The following is a 19,636-nucleotide window of genomic DNA, read 5'->3' on the forward strand; positions in this document are numbered from 1 at the left end:
AGGAACCCAGACTACCACACTGTTTTACCACGTCACTTCTGTTCCCCTACAGGAACCCAGACTACCACGTCACTTCTGTTCCCCTACAGGAACCCAGACTACCACGTCACTTCTGTTCCCCTACAGGAACCCAGACTACAACACTGTTTTACCATGTCACTTCTGTTCCCCTACAGGAACCCAGACTACCACACTGTTTTACCACGTCACTTCTGTTCCCCTACAGGAACCCAGACTACCACACTGTTTTACCACGTCACTTCTGTTCCCCTACAGGAACCCAGACTACCACGTCACTTCTGGTCCCCTACAGGAACCCAGACTACCACACTGTTTTACCACGTCACTTCTGTTCCCCTACAGGAACCCAGACTACCACACTGTTTTACCATGTCACTTCTGTTCCCCTACAGGAACCCAGACTACCACGTCACTTCTGTTCCCCTACAGGAACCCAGACTACCACACTGCTTTACCACGTCACTTCTGTTCCCCTACAGGAACCCAGACTACCACGTCACTTCTGTTCCCCTACAGGAACCCAGACTACCACACTGTTTTACCACGTCACTTCTGTTCCCCTACAGGAACCCAGACTACCACCACGTCACTTCTGTTCCTCTACAGGAACCCAGACTACCACACTGTTTTACCATGTCACTTCTGTTCCCCTACAGGAACCCAGACTACCACCATGTCACTTCTGTTCCCCTACAGGAACCCAGACTACCACACTGTTTTACCATGTCACTTCTGTTCCCCTACAGGAACCCAGACTACCACGTCACTTCTGTTCCCCTACAGGAACCCAGGGTGGGGTCTAGCAGACATCGACGTTCTGAGACAGCTGGCGTTTGGGAACGGGATGCGTATGGAGAGGATGGTGAGCCTCTTTAACCAGTCTGCTTGTGTGTATGTATAAACTAATGGATCTTTAAGGGTGGACTATACTGTACACACAGAATGTGTAACATAGAAGGTATGTCTGCTGCTAGCTCAGTCCTTCTAAAAGGATGTTGAGGATCAAGTCTTCATTTCTTTTCCCAGATAGAGATGGAACAGTATAATAAATGCCTGGTCTTCAGGAAACGTTGACATGAAAACAGGGCTTCTTCTGCATCTGGACAAACATCCTAATGACCCATATTTTAAACATCTATTTATGTAAATAAAGTACCTTATGCAAAATAAAATGTGTGCCCTTTCATTTTCAGCTCTTAAATGACACTGGATCTAGTCTGGTCCCAGATCTGTTTGTGCTGTATAGTCAACTCCATGACAATGCATCTAGTCTGGTCCCAGATCTGTTTGTGCTGTATAGTCAACTCCATGACAATGCATCTAGTCTGGTCCCAGATCTGTTTGTGCACTTGCCAACTGCATGGCAATGAGTGACAAGGAGTTGGCATGACAACAGACTGGCACTCAGCCTACTTCAGATCCCAAAGACAATATGACAGAAACACACAAAGCAGGTGGACAAGAGAACAAGATATTTATTAAATATAATCTTAAAATGACTTTAAAGAAGTCAGACAGAAGATCATTAATGATGAAGTAAAGAAGTTCAAAGATGGCATCAAAGGGGTTACAGAAGAAGTCACTGATTGGGTGTATGTTACATACATGCACAACACATGTACATCACATGTACATACCCTGAAGAACTGACTACCACCACCTCTCCACTCGCGACCCACAGGGTTCTGAAAGACACTCCGAAAGGGTGGATCTCAAAAGTTTTTTCCTGATTCCCTCCCCTAGGTCCTCTCTCCTCTTCCTCCTCCTCCTCCTCAAAAACATCCGACGGAAGCGGGCAAAGAATTGGAGAAGAACCAAGGAAAGGAAACGAGGAACTGAGGAAATAGTTTTGTGATTAAACCGAACTTTACTGAAACTAGCACCAGAAACACAATGGATGCCCATCTAATGTAGAGTCCCTCTCTACAGATCAGATAACTCCATCTCAGCCCTGTCTACATCTCAGCACCCACAGATACACACCTATAGGGCTCTGGTCAAAAGTAGTGCACTATATAGGAAAAGGGTGCTATTTAGGACACACAGTCAGAGGGTCTCTACTCTCTCATAGGCTGTGTTTACACAGGCAGCCACATTCTGGGGGTTTTGCCACTAACTGATCTTTTGACCAATCAGATCTTTTTCCACTAATTGGTCAAAAGATCAGAATGGGGCTGCCTGTGTAAACAGCCATATAGACCTGACTGCAACCCTCTGGATAACTGCTAGTTAATAGTTGGCAATGGAACTACATTTGTAATCTTAAGTTATATTCACACTAGTTCCTCCTGGAGTGTGACGCAAGGCATTGTGGTTAATGGAGTTGTTGGGAGAGACCCATTATGTCAACAGTTGTGACACAGGACACCTTGAGAGAGTGATGGTGGTAATCTGTCTCTGGAGCTGTGAATATTGGGAACTGTAGTTCCACACTGGATGTAAGTGTTCTATTGTAGTCCCATACTGCTTCCCCTCAGCCAGTCTGATTGGTGAGAAGATAACTATCAGACGTGTACAAACTAATAAAAAGGTTCTTTCTCCCATGTTCTCCATCAACTCAAAAAGATAGTGAAAAACACTACCAAGCCTTACCAACATAAGACGGCCAATCTACACTTTAAAATGAGCTCTGTGTCAGTGGATGTGTGTGTGGAAAATTACACTTGAATGTAAACTCAGGAGGTTAGGAGAGGTGGGTTAGTGCATCCATCCAGTCATCCCTCCCTCCATTCCTCCCTCTATTCATCCATTCCTCCCTCCCTCCATTCCTTCCTCCCTTCATCCATTTATCCCTCCCTCCCTTCATTCCTCCCTCTCTCCATTCATCCATTCCTCCCTCCATTCATCCATTCCTCCCTCCATTCATCCATCCCTCCCTCCATTCATCCATCCCTCCCTCCCTTCTCGGACACTCTCACTAGAACCTGTTCGAGGTGCTTTCTGTGCTCTGTCCTACATCTTTCATTCCCCATCTCCATTAACTTCCACAGCCTCGGTCAACCAAGCAGGCAGTATGAAACATGGCAGTATGAAACATGGCCAATCACCACAATATGACTCCAGAACAGTTACTGCTGTAACACATCTGCCATGTCCATGAAAATAAGGACTTTAACATGCAAACTAGCTTATACAAATATGAGGAAGGATGATTATGGTCTTGCCTTAGATTCCATTGATTCCTATCATATTTGATTTGTTCCTTTATTATACCACTGACTAGATGAGCTTCAGATATTACTTTCAGAAGAGAAAGACTACATACATTATCAGAGAGAGAGAGAGACAGAGAGAGAGAGGAGGGAACACTGTAGCAAAACACATTAAAAGGGAAAGTGTTTCTTATAAGTTCTGGTAGTCACTCCCCGTCTAGGTTCCTAGTGAATACAACCCCGGGGTATGCATGGTGCATAGTAACCCTACCTAACCCCCTCCTCACTCCTCTCATCCTCCATGTCAGGTGGGGGAGAGAGGATGCCTAGGAGGGGTATGCATGGTGCATAGTAACCCTACCTAACCCCCTCCTCACTCCTCTCATCCTCCATGTCAGGTGGGGGAGAGAGGATGCCTAGGAGGAGGGGTAACATGTCCGTTATTTCACAACATTGCCGTAACAAAACAGAAACATTGTAAGAAACATGTGTTTGTTGGGGAATCCAGGCCACGAGCCCAGCAGAGAGAGAGGAGAACACAGAGGAGGAGAGAGGTGAGGACAGAGGTGAGGACAGAAGAGGAGAAGAGAGGTGAGGACAGAAGAGGAGAGAGGGTGTAGTGTTGAACCCTGCCAGCAGCAGGTGGTAACGTTAAGCTGAGCTAGCCAGGTGGATAGATCAGTCGAAGGAGATGAGCTGTGCCTCGCTGCCTGGATGGACCTGCGGAGGCTGCTGCTGCTGAACCTGCTGCTGGGGGCCACCAGGGGGAGCCATCTACACAGAGAGAGACGAGAGATTACCATCAATCCCTCACTGCAACTCCCACTACATAACACATAGAACAAACAAGCCTCTGACATACGGAATCAGAAGTCCCCCTATAGACAGGCAACACTATGCTGGTAGAGGGAGAGAGGAGTGAGAGAGAGAGAGGAAGGAGAGGATGGAGAGAGAGAGGAGAGAGAGGATGGAGAGAGAGAGGAGAGAGAGGATGGAGAGAGAGAGGAGAGAGGATGGAGAGAGAGAGGAGAGAGGATGGAGAGAGAGAGGAGAGAGGAGAGAGAGAGAGAGAGAGAAAGAAAGGAGAGAGAGAGGAAGAAAGGAGAGAGAACAGGAAGAAAGAGACAGGAAGAGAGGGGGAAGAGAAACCAAGGACTCCTACCTGTTGGTACATGGGCTGTTGTCCTGGGCCCTGCATGTAGGGTTGTTGTGGGGGCATGTTGGGGTCCTGCCCAGGAAGGGCTGCCATCATATTCTGCATGGCGTAAGGTGGAGGGTAGGCCACATAGGACATACCGTTAGTGGGGGGAGGCTGGGACATGGGGGGCAGAGACTGGGCCTGGGACACCACATTCTGCTGAGACCGATGACACAAAAAAATATGAACATTACAGACGTCGCTAACAGATGATTTAAAGCCTACATGTAGAATGTATTATGATGTGGTTATAATCTATTATAACACTAGTCGTGAGCCGTTTGACTCCCTCTATAAATCATCATCACATTATGATGCTAAATAACAGTCAAACAGCTCTGAGGAGGAGCCACGCTGAGCTTTAGAAAGTGAGGACCAGGAAACAAAATGAAAGAGTGACATGAAACCTGAAGCACATTTTAAAAAGGACTCCGGTAAACGGTACCGGAGCACCAAGTCTAGTACCAAGAGGCTTCTTAACAGCTTCTACCCCCAAGTCATAAGACTCCTGACCAGCTAATCAAAGGGCTACCCAGACCCCTCTTTTACACTGCTGCTACTCTGTTTATAATCTATGTATAGTCACTTTAACTCTACATACATGTACATATTACCTCAGCTAACCGTGCCCCCGCTCATTGACTCTGTACCGGTACCCCTGTATACAGCCTCACTACTATTATTTGACTGCTGTTTTACTTTTATTTTCTATTGTTTTACTTAACAATTAATACTTTTCTTAAAACTGCATTGATGGTTAAGGGCTTGTAAATACCTGTTGTATTCGGGCGCATGTGACAAATAACATTTGATTTGATCTGACGGTGTAATGCTGAGCCTCTCATTGGGCCGTGACATCAGGCATTACATCATGTAGTTCACATTAAGGAGGAAACCTAGTTACCTAGACGACAAACTCCGTATGAGGAAGTCCACTAACACGTTTCCAGTTCAACACCAATAGTATTGTAACAGGCATGACACTCCCCCCTCTGTTCTCACCTGGTATCCCTGTGTGGGTGTGGGCTGGTAGTTAGAGTAGGCGGGGCTAGTGGTGGGCGGGGCCTGGCCAGGGAGTGCAGGCTGCCCATTGGTTCCTGCAGGCTGGTACATGTACATGTTGGGGTCTGGAGCAGGGAGGCAAACACAGGAGCGTCACGTTACAGAAGGTCAATGTACACAACATATACAAAAGTATGTGGACATCCCTTCAAATTAGTGGATTCAGCTATTTCAGCCACACCCACTGCTGACATGTGTATAAAATCAAGCACACAGCCATGTAATCTCCATAGACAAACATTGGCAGTAGAATGGCCCGTACTGAAGAGCTCAGTGACTTTCAACGTGACACCGTCATAGGATGCCACCTTTCCAACAAGTCAGTTGGTCACATTTCTACCCTGCTAGAGCTGCCCCGGTCAACTGTAAGTGTTGTTATTGTGAAGTGGAAACGTCTAGGAGCTCAAGCTCACAGAACGGGACCGCTGAGTGCTGAAGCACGTAAAAATCGTCTGTCCTCGATTGCAACACTCACTACTGAGTTCCAAACTGCCTCTGGAAGCAACGTCAGCACAAGAACTTCATGAAATGGGTTTCCATGGCCGAGCAGCCGCACACAAGACTAAGATCACCATGCTCAATGTGTTTGGAGGACGCCAGTAGAATGATAACTGTTCTAATGGATAGTGCCAACTGTAAAGGTTCATGAAGGAGGAATAATGGTGGCAACAGTTTGGGGAAGGCCCTTTCCTGTTAAGGCATGACAATGCCCCCCCGAGCACAAAGCCAGGTCCATACAGAAATGGTTTGTCCAGATCGGTGTGGAAGAACTTGACTAGCCTGCACTAACCTCAACCCCAACGAACTGAGAGCCCGGCCTAATCGCACAATATCAGTGCCCGACCTAGCCTGGAACCAAGTCCCCACAGCCATGTGGAACGCTTTCCCAGAAGAGTGAGCTTTCCCCACGTTCTAGTGGAACGCTTTCCCAGAAGAGTGGAGGCTGGTATAGCATCAATGGGGAGGAGCAACCCTGATTCCACCTCTGATTCCACCCCTGATTCCACCCCTGATCCCACCCCTGATTCCACCTCTGATTCCACCCCTGATTCCACCCCTGATCCCACCCCTGATTCCACTGCTGATTCTGAGACACTCCAGCATTTATCCTGGTCCCAGATCTGTTTGTGCCATCTTGCCACTCCTTGTAACGCATTGCCACATCAAACAAGCCCCAGGCTAACTACCATGCTATTCAACAAGACATGCTGGCCCCCAGGCTAACTACCATGCTATTCGACAAGACATGCTGGCCCCTAGACTAACTACCATGCTATTCAACAAGACATGCTGGCCCCTAGACTAATTACCATGCTATTCAACAAGACATGCTGGCCCCTAGACTAACTACCATGCTATTCAACAAGACATGCTGGCCCCCAGGCTAACTACCATGCTATTCAACAAGACATGCTGGCCCCTAGACTAACTACCATGCTATTCAACAAGACATGCTGACCCCCAGGCTAACTACCATGCTATTCAACAAGACATGCTGGCCCCCAGGCTAACTACCATGCTATTCAACAAGACATGCTGGCCCCCAGGCTAACTACCATGCTATTCAACAAGACATGCTGGCCCCCAGGCTAACTACCATGCTATTCAACAAGACATGCTGGCCCCCAGGCTAACTACCATGCTATTCAACAAGACATGCTGGCCCCCAGGCTAACTACCATGCTATTCAACAAGACATGCTGGCCCCCAGGCTAACTACCATGCTATTCAACAAGACATGCTGGGCCCCTAGACTAACTACCATGCTATTCAACAAGACATGCTGACCCCCAGGCTAACTACCATGCTATTCAACAAGACATGCTGGCCCCCAGGCTAACTACCATGCTATTCAACAAGACATGCTGGGCCCCTAGACTAACTACCATGCTATTCAACAAGACATGCTGACCCCCAGGCTAACTACCATGCTATTCAACAAGACATGCTGGCCCCCAGGCTAACTACCATGCTATTCAACAAGACATGCTGGCCCCCAGGCTAACTACCATGCTATTCAACAAGACACAAACATTTGACTCATTGGGGTCTGTACTAACCCGGAGGCATGGCCTGGTACTGTCCTGGTCCAGGCTGGTTCATGTAGACGTTGTGCATGGGCGACCCCTCCACTGACCCTGAGGGGCTAAAGGTGCCTGGGTAACTGGGGGGTCCCCCCGGCTGCCCGTACACCACCCCTCCTGCCACGTTGGGGGGCAAAGACTGCATCTAGGGTGAAACGGAGAGGAATTTACACAAGAGCTGGACAAAAAGAACAGCCACTAAGGTAAACGCCAGATAAAACACCTGCAGCAACCATTAACACAGAACCTCTATAGACTAACAGTGTGCAGAACCTCTATAGACTAACAGTGTGCAGAACCTCTATAGACTAACAGTGTGCAGAACCTCTATAGACTAACAGTGTGCAGAACCTCTATAGACTAACAGTGTGCAGAACCTCTATAGACTAACAGTGTGTCGTGACACGCCTGCTCCAAGGCTCTGTTTGAAGACTAACTCCCCTGTGTGCCGGCCAGAGAGACGGGTATAGTGTAGTGTCTACCTGTGGGTAGGGCACGGTATAGTATAGTGTCTACCTGTGGGTAGGGCCCGGTATAGTGTCTACCTGTGGGTAGGGCCCGGTATAGTGTCTACCTGTGGGTAGGGCCCGGTATAGTGTCTACCTGTGGGTAGGGCCCGGTATAGTGTCTACCTGTGGGTAGGGCCCGGTATAGTGTCTACCTGTGGGTAGGGCCCGGTATAGTGTCTACCTGTGGGTAGGGCCCGGTATAGTGTCTACCTGTGGGTAGGGCCCGGTATAGTGTCTACCTGTGGGTAGGGCCCGGTATAGTGTCTACCTGTGGGTAGGGCCCGGTATAGTGTCTACCTGTGGGTAGGGCATGGTATAGTGTAGTGTCTACCTGTGGGTAGGGCACGGTATAGTGTAGTGTCTACCTGTGGGTAGGGCATGGTATAGTGTAGTGTCTACCTGTGGGTAGAGCATGGTATGGTATAGTGTAGTGTCTACCTGTGGGTAGGGCATGGTATAGTGTAGTGTCTACCTATGGGTAGGGCATGATATGGTATAGTGTAGTGTCTACCTGTGGGTAGGGCATGGTATGGTATAGTATAGTGTCTACCTGTGGGTAGGGCATGGTATGGTATAGTATAGTGTCTACCTGTGGTTAGGGCATGGTATAGTGTATACCTGTGGGTATGGTATGGTATAGTGTAGTGTATACCTGTGGGTAGGGCATGGTATAGTGTCTACCTGTGGGTAGGGCATGGTATGGTATAGTATAGTGTCTACCTGTGGGTAGGGCACGGTATAGTGTCTACCTGTGGGTAGGGCACGGTATAGTGTCTACCTGTGGGTAGGGCATGGTATAGTGTCTACCTGTGGGTAGGGCACGGTATAGTGTATACCTGTGGGTAGGGCACGGTATAGTGTATACCTGTGGGTAGGGCACGGTATAGTGTCTACCTGTGGGTAGGGCACGGTATAGTGTCTACCTGTGGGTAGGGCACGGTATAGTGTCTACCTGTGGGTAGGGCACGGTATAGTGTCTACCTGTGGGTAGGGCACGGTATAGTGTACCTGTGGGTAGGGCACGGTATAGTGTACCTGTGGGTAGGGCACGGTATAGTATAGTGTCTACCTGTGGGTAGGGCACGGTATAGTGTCTACCTGTGGGTAGGGCACGGTATAGTGTCTACCTGTGGGTAGGGCACGGTATAGTGTCTACCTGTGGGTAGGGCACGGTATAGTGTCTACCTGTGGGTAGGGCACGGTATAGTATAGTGTATACCTGTGGGTAGGGCACGGTATAGTGTATACCTGTGGGTAGGGCACGGTATAGTGTATACCTGTGGGTAGGGCATGGTATAGTGTATACCTGTGGGTAGGGCATGGTATAGTGTACATGTGGGTAGGGCACGGTATAGTGTATACCTGTGGGTAGGGCATGGTATAGTGTACCTGTGGGTAGGGCACGGTATAGTGTACCTGTGGGTAGGGCACGGTATAGTGTACCTGTGGGTAGGGCACGGTATAGTATAGTGTCTACCTGTGGGTAGGGCACGGTATAGTGTACCTGTGGGTAGAGCATGGTATAGTATAGTGTACCTGTGGGTAGGGCACGGTATAGTGTACCTGTGGGTAGGGCACGGTATAGTGTACCTGTGGGTAGGGCACGGTATGGTGTAGTGTCTACCTGCGGGTAGGGCACGGTATAGTGTAGTGTCTACCTGTGGGTAGGGCATGGTATAGTGTAGTGTCTACCTGTGGGTAGGGCATGGTATAGTATAGTGTCTACCTGTGGGTAGGGCATGGTATAGTATAGTGTCTACCTGTGGGTAGGGCATGGGGAAGGCAGGCATCTGGGCTCTCATCTGGATGGTGTGTTTCTGTTGCTCCAGCCTCATCTGTCTCTCCTTCTCCTGCTCCTGGAGCCGCTGGATGGCCAGCTGACGCTGCATCTCAAGGTACTCCTGAAACACAGTCACCACATCAGACACCATATACCACCTAACAGGCTGACGCTGCATCTCAAGGTACTCCTGAAACACAGTCACCACATCAGACACCATATATCACCTAACAGGCTGACGCTGCATCTCAAGGTACTCCTGAAACACAGTCACCACATCAGACACCATATACCACCTAACAGGCTGATGCTGCATCTCTAGGTCCTCCTGAAACACAGTCACCACATCAGACACCATATACCACCTAACAGGCTGATGCTGCATCTCTAGGTCCCCCTGAAACACAGTCACCACATCAGACACCATATACCACCTAACAGGCTGATGCTGCATCTCTAGGTCCTCCTGAAACACAGGTCACCACATCAGACACCATACACCACCTAACAGGCTGATGCTGCATCTCTAGGTCCTCCTGAAACACAGGTCACCACATCAGACACCATATACCACCTAACAGGCTGATGCTGCATCTCTAGGTCCTCCTGAAACACAGGTCACCACAACAGACACCATATATCACCTAACAGGCTGACGCTGCATCTCTAGGTCCTCCTGAAACACAGTCACCACATCAGACACCATATACCACCTAACAGGCTGATGCTGCATCTCTAGGTCCTCCTGAAACACAGTCACCACATCAGACACCATATATCACCACATCAGACACCATATACCACCTAACAGGCTGACGCTGCATCTCTAGGTCCTCCTGAAACACAGGTCACCACATCAGACACCATATATCACCACATCAGACACCATATATCACCACATCAGACACCATATACCACCTAACAGGCTGATGCTGCATCTCTAGGTCCTCCTGAAACCAAGACCACTTATAAAAGAGCAAAGAAACTCCATAAGTCAGAAGCAACCTACACCTCATCACGTGACTAACCCCCTACCACAGAACAACCCATACCTCATCACGTGACTAACCCCCTAGCGCAGAACAACCCATACCTCATCACGTGACTAACCCCCTACCACAGAACAACCCATACCTCATCACGTGACTAACCCCCTACCGCAGAACAACCCATACCTCATCACGTGACTAACCCTCTACCGCAGAACAACCCATACCTCATCACGTGACTAACCCTCTACCGCAGAACAACCCATACCTCATCACGTGACTAACCCCCTAGCGCAGAACAACCCATACCTCATCACGTGACTAACCCCCTAGCGCAGAACAACCCATACCTCATCACGTGACTAACCCCCTAGCGCAGAACAACCCATACCTCATCACGTGACTAACCCCCTAGCGCAGAACAACCCATACCTCATCACGTGACTAACCCCCTACCGCAGAACAACCCATACCTCATCACGTGACTAACCCCCTACCACAGAACAACCCATACCTCATCACGTGACTAACCCCCTAGCGCAGAACAACCCATACCTCATCACGTTACTAACCCCCTACCTCAGAACAACCCATACCTCATCACGTTACTAACCCCCTACCACAGAACAACCCATACCTCATCACGTGACTAACCCCCTACCTCAGAACAACCCATACCTCATCACGTGACTAAATCCTACTGAATCTGAGGGTTCAAATGATTCTATTGAAAAGGTCCAATGCAGCCGTTTTTATCTCAACATCAAATCGTTTCTGGGTAACAATGAAGTACCTTGCTGTAATTGCTTTCAATTAAAATGGTCGAAAATAAACAAAAATGTGCTTCTTAGCAAAGCAAGAATTGCTATTGGCAGAGAGATTTGGAACTCGTTCTTATTGGTCTATTAACTAAAAATTTGCAGCCTGGTGCTTTCACCAGGCAGGCCAAAACACCATCCCACCAAAACAGGCTGAAATTTCAGGAGTTTTTACACTAAAATGTCATTGTCATTTCACACTATTATTCCAACCTCATAGTGTGGACATAAATAGAAAACACAAGGAAATCACGTTTTTTACTGCACTGGGCCTTTAAATATTCTACAGCTGATCTGTTCTACACAATACATCAAAACAGACTCCCAGCCCTTTTGTTCCCCAGTCTGTCACCTGTTACTATCTGTAATAACACCCCTCCTAAACAGACTCCCAGCCCTGTTGTTCCCCAGTCTGTCACCTGTTATAATCTGTAATAACACCCCTCCTAAACAGACTCCCAGCCCTGTTGTTCCCCAGTCTGTCACCTGTTATAATCAGTAATAACACCCCTCCTAAACAGACTCCCAGCCCTGTTGTTCCCCAGTCTGTCACCTGTTTCTTCTGTCTCATGATCTCTAGTTTCTGGGCCAGCTGGATCTGTCTCTGTCTCTCTGCCTCCTCGGCAGCACGACGCAGCTTCTCTCTGTGCTCGTCTCGTAGGGCGTTCAGGGCGGCCCTCGCATCACGCACCTGGGCCAGCTTGTCCTGCAGACCCTCGTAGTACACTGGCAGACAGACATGGAGATGTTTAGTTAGACAGCGGTTAAACGTTACAGGACCAAGACAACAAACATGATAAACCAACAAGCAGACAGACATGGAGATGTTTAGTTAGTCGTGTAACGTTTAACCGCTGTCTAAGACAACAAACATGATAAACCAACAAGCAGACAGACATGGAGATGTTTAGTTAGTCGTGTAACGTTTAACCGCTGTCTAAGACAACAAACATGATAAACCAACAAGCAGACAGACATGGAGATGTTTAGTTAGACAGAGATTAAACGTTACAGGACCAAGACAACAAACATGGTAAACCAACAAGCAGACAGACATGCTCACAGTTTCAGCAAGAGTTAGGCCGGGATCACAGATTTGGACAATATGCCATTTATAGGCCATTCCTGATTGAGACATATGTATCGTTTACAGTGAATGTGGTCTCCACAAACATGGGAACATAGTTTTTAAAACATGCATTGCAGACAAAGCTCGATCAGATTGAATCACGGCTTCAGAGAATCTCTTACAAAAACAAACACTGAAACAAAGTCACACACAGAACCAAACCCCCCCCCCTAACTCACGTCTCTTCTCGTCCAGCTGATTGAGGATGTCCAGTAGCTGGGGGTGCATGGTGTTGATGGACTGGAAGAGGGAGAGCACGGCGCTGTCGTTGGTGATGCTGCGACCACGCATGTGGTTACTCTTCATACGGTTCAGGAAGGTGGTGACCGCATTCTGCAGAGCCTTCAGGAACGCATCGTGGTTCTCCTCCGACTCACCATTCTGATACTGCTGCTGGGGGTGGGGAAGAAGAGAGGGGAGAGGAGAAAGGGAGGACGACGGAGGAAGAGAGGGGAGAGGAGAAAGGGAGGACAGGGGAAGAAGAGAGGGGAGAGGAGAAAGGGAGGACAGGGGAAGAATAGAGGGGAGAGGAGAAAGGGAGGAAGGCGAGAGGAGAAAGGGAGGACGGGGGAGGAAGAGGGGAGGACGGGGGAGGAAGAGGAGAGGAGAAAGGGAGGAAGGCGAGAGGAGAAAGGGAGGACGGGGGAGGAAGAGGAGAGGAGAAAGGGAGGAAGGCGAGAGGAGAAAGGGAGGAAGAGGAGAGGTGAAAGGGAGGAAGGCGAGAGGAGAAAGGGAGGAAGAGGAGAGGAGAAAGGGAGGAAGGCGAGAGGAGAAAGGGAGGAAGAGGAGAGGTGAAAGGGAGGAAGAGGAGAGGTGAAAGGGAGGACGGGGAGGAAGAGGGAGTAGAGGAAGAAAAAGGAGAGGAGGGAAAGTGGAGTCATTCAGGAGGAACAAACAGCTAATGAAAAGGAGCATGTAGTCATTTCTAATCTAAATCTACTTCAATCTCTGCTGCTACGTATGAATTTTCACCTGAATAAATAAGAAAATCCGTTTGTCTTCCATCTCTCATAACTCAGCAGTGTACAACTAACCTCCACTACGTTGACTGGAGGCGTGGCCATGACGACTTGAGCTGGGAGTGGTGCGACAGTTTCCACTGGCTGGGGCTGGCTGATTGGCAGGGGCTCAGTAGCCAATGGTACGGGGGCAGGGGCAGAGGGGGTGGGACTCTTGCGTGCCTCTTCCTGTTTCTTCTCCCAATACGTTCTGTTCAGGTAGCGAGCCAGCTGGAGAGAAGACCATTATAGATCAGGAATGTCCTCTCAACCAAAACATGACTAGACATACTGACCTGGGACCAGTTTCCCAAACACATAAAGAGGATCTTTAGCAGAAAGATCATGAGTCCATAGGTGGGCAATGGACAACCAATGATCTAGTAATCACCTGTATGTTTCTGGGAAACTCACCCCAGTATATAGTTCATTTACACTACAGTGCAGTCTGAGCTGTAAATGTAACCGTATCAAATGAGACGTAGGTTTAATTCTAGACTCAGAGACAGCACAGAGACAGCTCAGAGACAGCACAGAGGACAGCACAGAGGACAGCACAGAGACAGCTCAGAGACAGCACAGAGACAGCACAGAGACAGCACAGAGACAGCACAGAGACAGCTCAGAGGACAGCTCAGAGGACAGCTCAGAGGACAGCTCAGACAGCACAGAGACAGCACAGAGACAGCACAGAGACAGCACAGAGACAGCTCAGAGACAGCACAGAGACAGCACAGAGACAGCTCAGAGACAGCTCAGAGACAGCTCAGAGGACAGCTCAGAGGACAGCACAGAGACAGCACAGAGACAGCACAGAGACAGCACAGAGACAGCTCAGAGACAGCTCAGAGACAGCTCAGACAGCACAGAGACAGCTCAGACAGCACAGAGACAGCACAGAGACAGCACAGAGACAGCACAGAGACAGCACAGAGACAGCACAGAGACAGCACAGAGACAGCTCAGAGACAGCACAGAGACAGCACAGGAGTGTCAGAGTTGACATGTGTCTAACCTCAGGGTCCACATCTTCAGCTGAGGGAGCAGAGGAGTTCTGTGGAGAACGCACACATTATACATTACAACAGACCCTATACATGGTTAAGTCCCTGCACAGTAATTACATGGTTAAGTCCCTGCACAGTAATTACATGGTTAAGTCCCTGCACAGTAATTACATGGTTAAGTCCCTGCACAGTAATTACATGGTTAAGTCCCTGCATAGTAATTACAGGTGCATAGGCCCCCTGCATAGTAATTACATGGTTAAGTCCCTGCAAAGTAATAATTACATGGTTAAGTCCCTGCACAGTAGTAATTACATGGTTAAGTCCCTGCAAAGTAATAATTACATGGTTAAGTCCCTGCAAAGTAATAATTACATGGTTAAGTCCCTGCACAGTAGTAATTACATGGTTAAGTCCCTGCAAAGTAATAATTACATGGTTAAGTCCCTGCACAGTAGTAATTACATGGTTAAGTCCCTGCAAAGTAATAATTACATGGTTAAGTCCCTGCAAAGTAATAATTACATGGTTAAGTCCCTGCACAGTAGTAATTACATGGTTAAGTCCCTGCACAGTAATAATTACATGGTTAAGTCCCTGCACAGTAGTAATTACATGGTTAAGTCCATGCATAGTAATTACAGGTGCATAGGCCCCCTGCATAGTAATTACATGGTTAAGTCCCTGCATAGTAATTACAGGTGCATAGGCCCCCAGCATAGTAATTACATGGTTAAGTCCATGCATAGTAATTACAGGTGCATAGGCCCCCTGCATAGTAATTACATGGTTAAGTCCCTGCAAAGTAATTACAGGTGCATATGCCCCCTGCATAGTAATTACATGGTTAAGTCCCTGCAAAGTAATAATTACATGGTTAAGTCCCTGCACAGTAGTAATTACATGGTTAAGTCCCTGCAAAGTAATAATTACATGGTTAAGTCCCTGCACAGTAGTAATTACATGGTTAAGTCCCTGCACAGTAGTAATTACATGGTTAAGTCCATGCATAGTAATTACAGGTGCATAGGTCCCCTGCATAGTAATTACATGGTTAAGTCCCTGCACAGTAATAATTACATGGTTAAGTCCCTGCAAAGTAATTGCAGGTGCATAGGCCCCCTGCATAGTAATTACATGGTTAAGTCCCTACATAGTAATTACATGGTTAAGTCCCTGCACAGTAATTACAGGTGCATAGGCCCCCGGCATAGTAATTACAGGTGCATAGGGTCCCTGCATAGTAATTACAGGTGCATAGGCCCCCTGCATAGTAATTACATGGTTAAGTCCCTGCAAAGTAATAATTACATGGTTAAGTCCCTGCACAGTAGTAATTACATGGTTAAGTCCCTGCAAAGTAATAATTACATGGTTAAGTCCCTGCAAAGTAATAATTACATGGTTAAGTCCCTGCACAGTAGTAATTACATGGTTAAGTCCCTGCAAAGTAATAATTACATGGTTAAGTCCCTGCACAGTAGTAATTACATGGTTAAGTCCCTGCAAAGTAATAATTACATGGTTAAGTCCCTGCACAGTAGTAATTACATGGTTAAGTCCCTGCACAGTAATAATTACATGGTTAAGTCCCTGCACAGTAGTAATTACATGGTTAAGTCCATGCATAGTAATTACAGGTGCATAGGCCCCCTGCATAGTAATTACATGGTTAAGTCCCTGCATAGTAATTACAGGTGCATAGGCCCCCAGCATAGTAATTACATGGTTAAGTCCATGCATAGTAATTACAGGTGCATAGGCCCCCTGCATAGTAATTACATGGTTAAGTCCCTGCAAAGTAATTACAGGTGCATATGCCCCCTGCATAGTAATTACATGGTTAAGTCCCTGCAAAGTAATAATTACATGGTTAAGTCCCTGCACAGTAGTAATTACATGGTTAAGTCCCTGCAAAGTAATAATTACATGGTTAAGTCCCTGCACAGTAGTAATTACATGGTTAAGTCCCTGCACAGTAGTAATTACATGGTTAAGTCCATGCATAGTAATTACAGGTGCATAGGTCCCCTGCATAGTAATTACATGGTTAAGTCCCTGCACAGTAATAATTACATGGTTAAGTCCCTGCAAAGTAATTACAGGTGCATAGGCCCCCTGCATAGTAATTACATGGTTAAGTCCCTACATAGTAATTACATGGTTAAGTCCCTGCACAGTAATTACAGGTGCATAGGCCCCCGGCATAGTAATTACAGGTGCATAGGGTCCCTGCATAGTAATTACAGGTGCATAGGCCCCCTGCATAGTAATTACAGGTGCATAGGCCCCCGGCATAGTAATTACAGGTGCATAGGCCCCCGGCACAGTAATTACAGGTGCATAGGCCCCCGGCATAGTAACTACAGGTGCATAGGCCCCCGGCATAGTAACTACAGGTGCATAGGCCCCCGGCATAGTAATTACAGGTGCATAGGCCCCCGGCATAGTAATTACAGGTGCATAGGCCCCCTGCATAGTAACTACAGGTGCATAGGCCCCCTGCATAGTAACTACAGGTGCATAGGCCCCCTGCATAGTAACTACAGGTGCATAGGCCCCCTGCATAGTAACTACAGGTGCATAGGCCCCCGGCACAGTAATTACATGTGCATAGGCCCCCGGCATAGTAATTACAGGTGCATAGGCCCCCGGCACAGTAATTACAGGTGCATAGGCCCCCGGCACAGTAATTACAGGTGCATAGGCCCCCGGCATAGTAATTACAGGTGCATAGTGGTACTTGAATATACACGTTACAATACATAACAACACACACAAACAGAGTACATGTCTCATTATTCACCTCTTGACCAACTAGGTGGTTAGTGTAAAAGATGACTTACGGGTATAAATAAATATTTAGATAAAAAGATGTGCAGCAGTTCAGTATAATATGGAGCCGTCATAATGTACCAGTTACTAAGTAATACTTCACAAGAGACTTAGTGGGGCGGCACGACATAGTGTAGAAAACAGAGTACTTCTATAGAGAGAGAGGATGGTGTTAACACAGAGTACATCTAGAGAGAGAGGATGGTGTTAACACAGAGTACATCTAGAGAGAGAGGATGGAGGGAGTGGATGAGAGTAAGTCTTACCACAGGAGAGGAGTAGAGTGAGTTGACGGGGGGGGCTGAGGAGGTGACTGGGGCGGGGTCAGCTTTGGGGTAGACCCCGTACGAGTTCTTCTGTCTCTGTAGACACACAACATGTATCAGTGTCTTTCCATTCACACTGTGGAGCTACAGTCCCTTTATTTATATACAGCACTACCCACCATCCTCTCCTTCTCCTCAGCCTCGCTTTGTGATAGGGCGATGGCCAGCTGAAGCTCCTCCTCCTCCTGCAGGGCCGCCTCGTCCCGTTTGGGGGGCACCTGGTGAGACAGGGAAAAGAGATGAAACCCCCAGGGGAGGGAGGCCCCGAGGCGAGAGGGCCAGGGAGGAACAGGGGCCCACAGGAGAGAGGACCAGGGAGGAACAGGGGCCCACAGGAGAGAGGACCAGGGAGGAGAGAGTACCAGGGAGGAGAGAGGACCAGGGAGGAGAGAGGACCAGGGAGGAGAGAGGGAACCAGGGAGGAGAGAGGGAACCAGGGAGGAGAGAGGGAACCAGGGAGGAGAGAGGGAACCAGGGAGGAGAGAGGGAACCAGGGTGGAGAGAGGGAACCAGGGAGGAGAGAGGGAACCAGGGAGGAGAGAGGACCAGGGAGGGGAAGGTTAGAAGAGAAACACCAGGGAAGGTAAAGCAGGGTGGGCATTGGGTAATAAGCCAAGCCAATGGCTGCGTTCCAGGTGGTCTTCATTGCAGTTGTGCTTCACTTCTCAGAATATTGCTTTATCATATTGTTGCAGTTCCAGGATGGATGGTTCACTTTAAAACAGTCCTACAGACTTTGTGAGATCTGATCACCTGAACCCCCCAACTGCAGAGGGAACACTGCTGCTGCCTCGCTCTCCCACCAAGGGGCATGAACTGAGGAGCAGCCTCACTGCAAACACAGACAACCTGGAACCCCACCGCGGTCAAGGAGGCAGGGAACGTTAGGAGAAAGACAAACGAGAGACAGCAGGTGGGCCTTATAAGAATCTAATAACAAAGACTTGATTTCTGTGTGTTCCAGGGGGGAGGGAGATGATTGGTGATCATTGGGAATCATTTTACCATGTCAAACTACAACCCCCCCCACCCCCCAAAGTTCATCAAACTACAACTCCCATGTTGTAGTTTATGGCATGTTAAACTGATCCCCATATGTCGTCTCTATTGGGGAGGATGAGACGGTCTGGGTCTGCACTTGAAATTAAACCCTACTCCCGATATAGTGCACTACTATGGAGCTCTGGTGGTCACAGCCCAAAGTAGCCCAAAGTAGTGCACTATGTAGGGAATAGGGTGCCATTTGGGACGCAGACACCTTGACCCACCACCAGGGGGTCGTCTCTTAGGCCATACATTCACTTACTGTTTCCTGGACCACTACCTGAGACTGCTGGGACAGGGGGCTGGTCAGGTACTCTGGCGGCAGCTCTGCCGGGCCTGGGGCCACGGAGGTGGATGTCCCGACGGGTTTACCCCCTTCAGCTTTCCTAGGCGGGGGAGAGAGGGAAGGGTGGCTGGTGAGGAGAGGGGTCAGAAGGGAGGTCAGGGGTCAGACACACAACTTGGTGAGTCAGAGGTGGTTGGACATGGACAATAAACTGGATGGATGGAAACCGACGGGTACTGAGCAGCAGAATGGTATTTACAGTAGAAGATCACAAGTATCCATACAGATCATTCACTAAGTGTACCTACCCACCACATGAAATTATACCACTAGAACAACTTGTACAGGCTGATGAAATGCTCTATAAAGGCTGAAGTGGGACATTTTAAATATACAGG

General features: G+C 48.3%; 1 protein-coding gene across 11 annotated transcripts in view; it reads right to left on the reverse strand.

The window, feature by feature from the left end:
• Window positions 1–3,196: 3,196 nt before the first annotated feature.
• The window catches only part of LOC120042122 (hepatocyte growth factor-regulated tyrosine kinase substrate-like), a 30,268-nt gene continuing 13,828 nt past the window's right edge, over window positions 3,197–19,636 (reverse strand). For 2 of the 11 annotated variants that reach the window (XM_038986982.1, XM_038987042.1), the window contains 12 exons: window positions 19,215–19,365; window positions 18,028–18,126; window positions 17,849–17,944; window positions 14,756–14,794; window positions 13,777–13,971; window positions 12,922–13,135; window positions 12,167–12,339; window positions 9,787–9,927; window positions 7,494–7,662; window positions 5,374–5,498; window positions 4,336–4,530; window positions 3,197–3,947 (listed from right to left, as the gene is read on the reverse strand). In XM_038986982.1, coding sequence (XP_038842910.1) covers window positions 3,852–3,947; window positions 4,336–4,530; window positions 5,374–5,498; window positions 7,494–7,662; window positions 9,787–9,927; window positions 12,167–12,339; window positions 12,922–13,135; window positions 13,777–13,971; window positions 14,756–14,794; window positions 17,849–17,944; window positions 18,028–18,126; window positions 19,215–19,365 — 1,693 coding nt within the window. In that variant the 3' untranslated portion in view covers window positions 3,197–3,851. The remainder of the gene's footprint in view (window positions 3,948–4,335; window positions 4,531–5,373; window positions 5,499–7,493; window positions 7,663–9,786; window positions 9,928–12,166; window positions 12,340–12,921; window positions 13,136–13,776; window positions 13,972–14,755; window positions 14,795–17,848; window positions 17,945–18,027; window positions 18,127–19,214; window positions 19,366–19,636) is intronic. The other 9 variants (XR_005476042.1, XM_038987034.1, XM_038987027.1 and 6 more) reach the window with 9 other exon arrangements.

The sequence above is a fragment of the Salvelinus namaycush genome, chromosome 3 (genome assembly GCF_016432855.1).
Source record: "Salvelinus namaycush isolate Seneca chromosome 3, SaNama_1.0, whole genome shotgun sequence".
Lineage (NCBI taxonomy): Eukaryota > Metazoa > Chordata > Actinopteri > Salmoniformes > Salmonidae > Salvelinus > Salvelinus namaycush.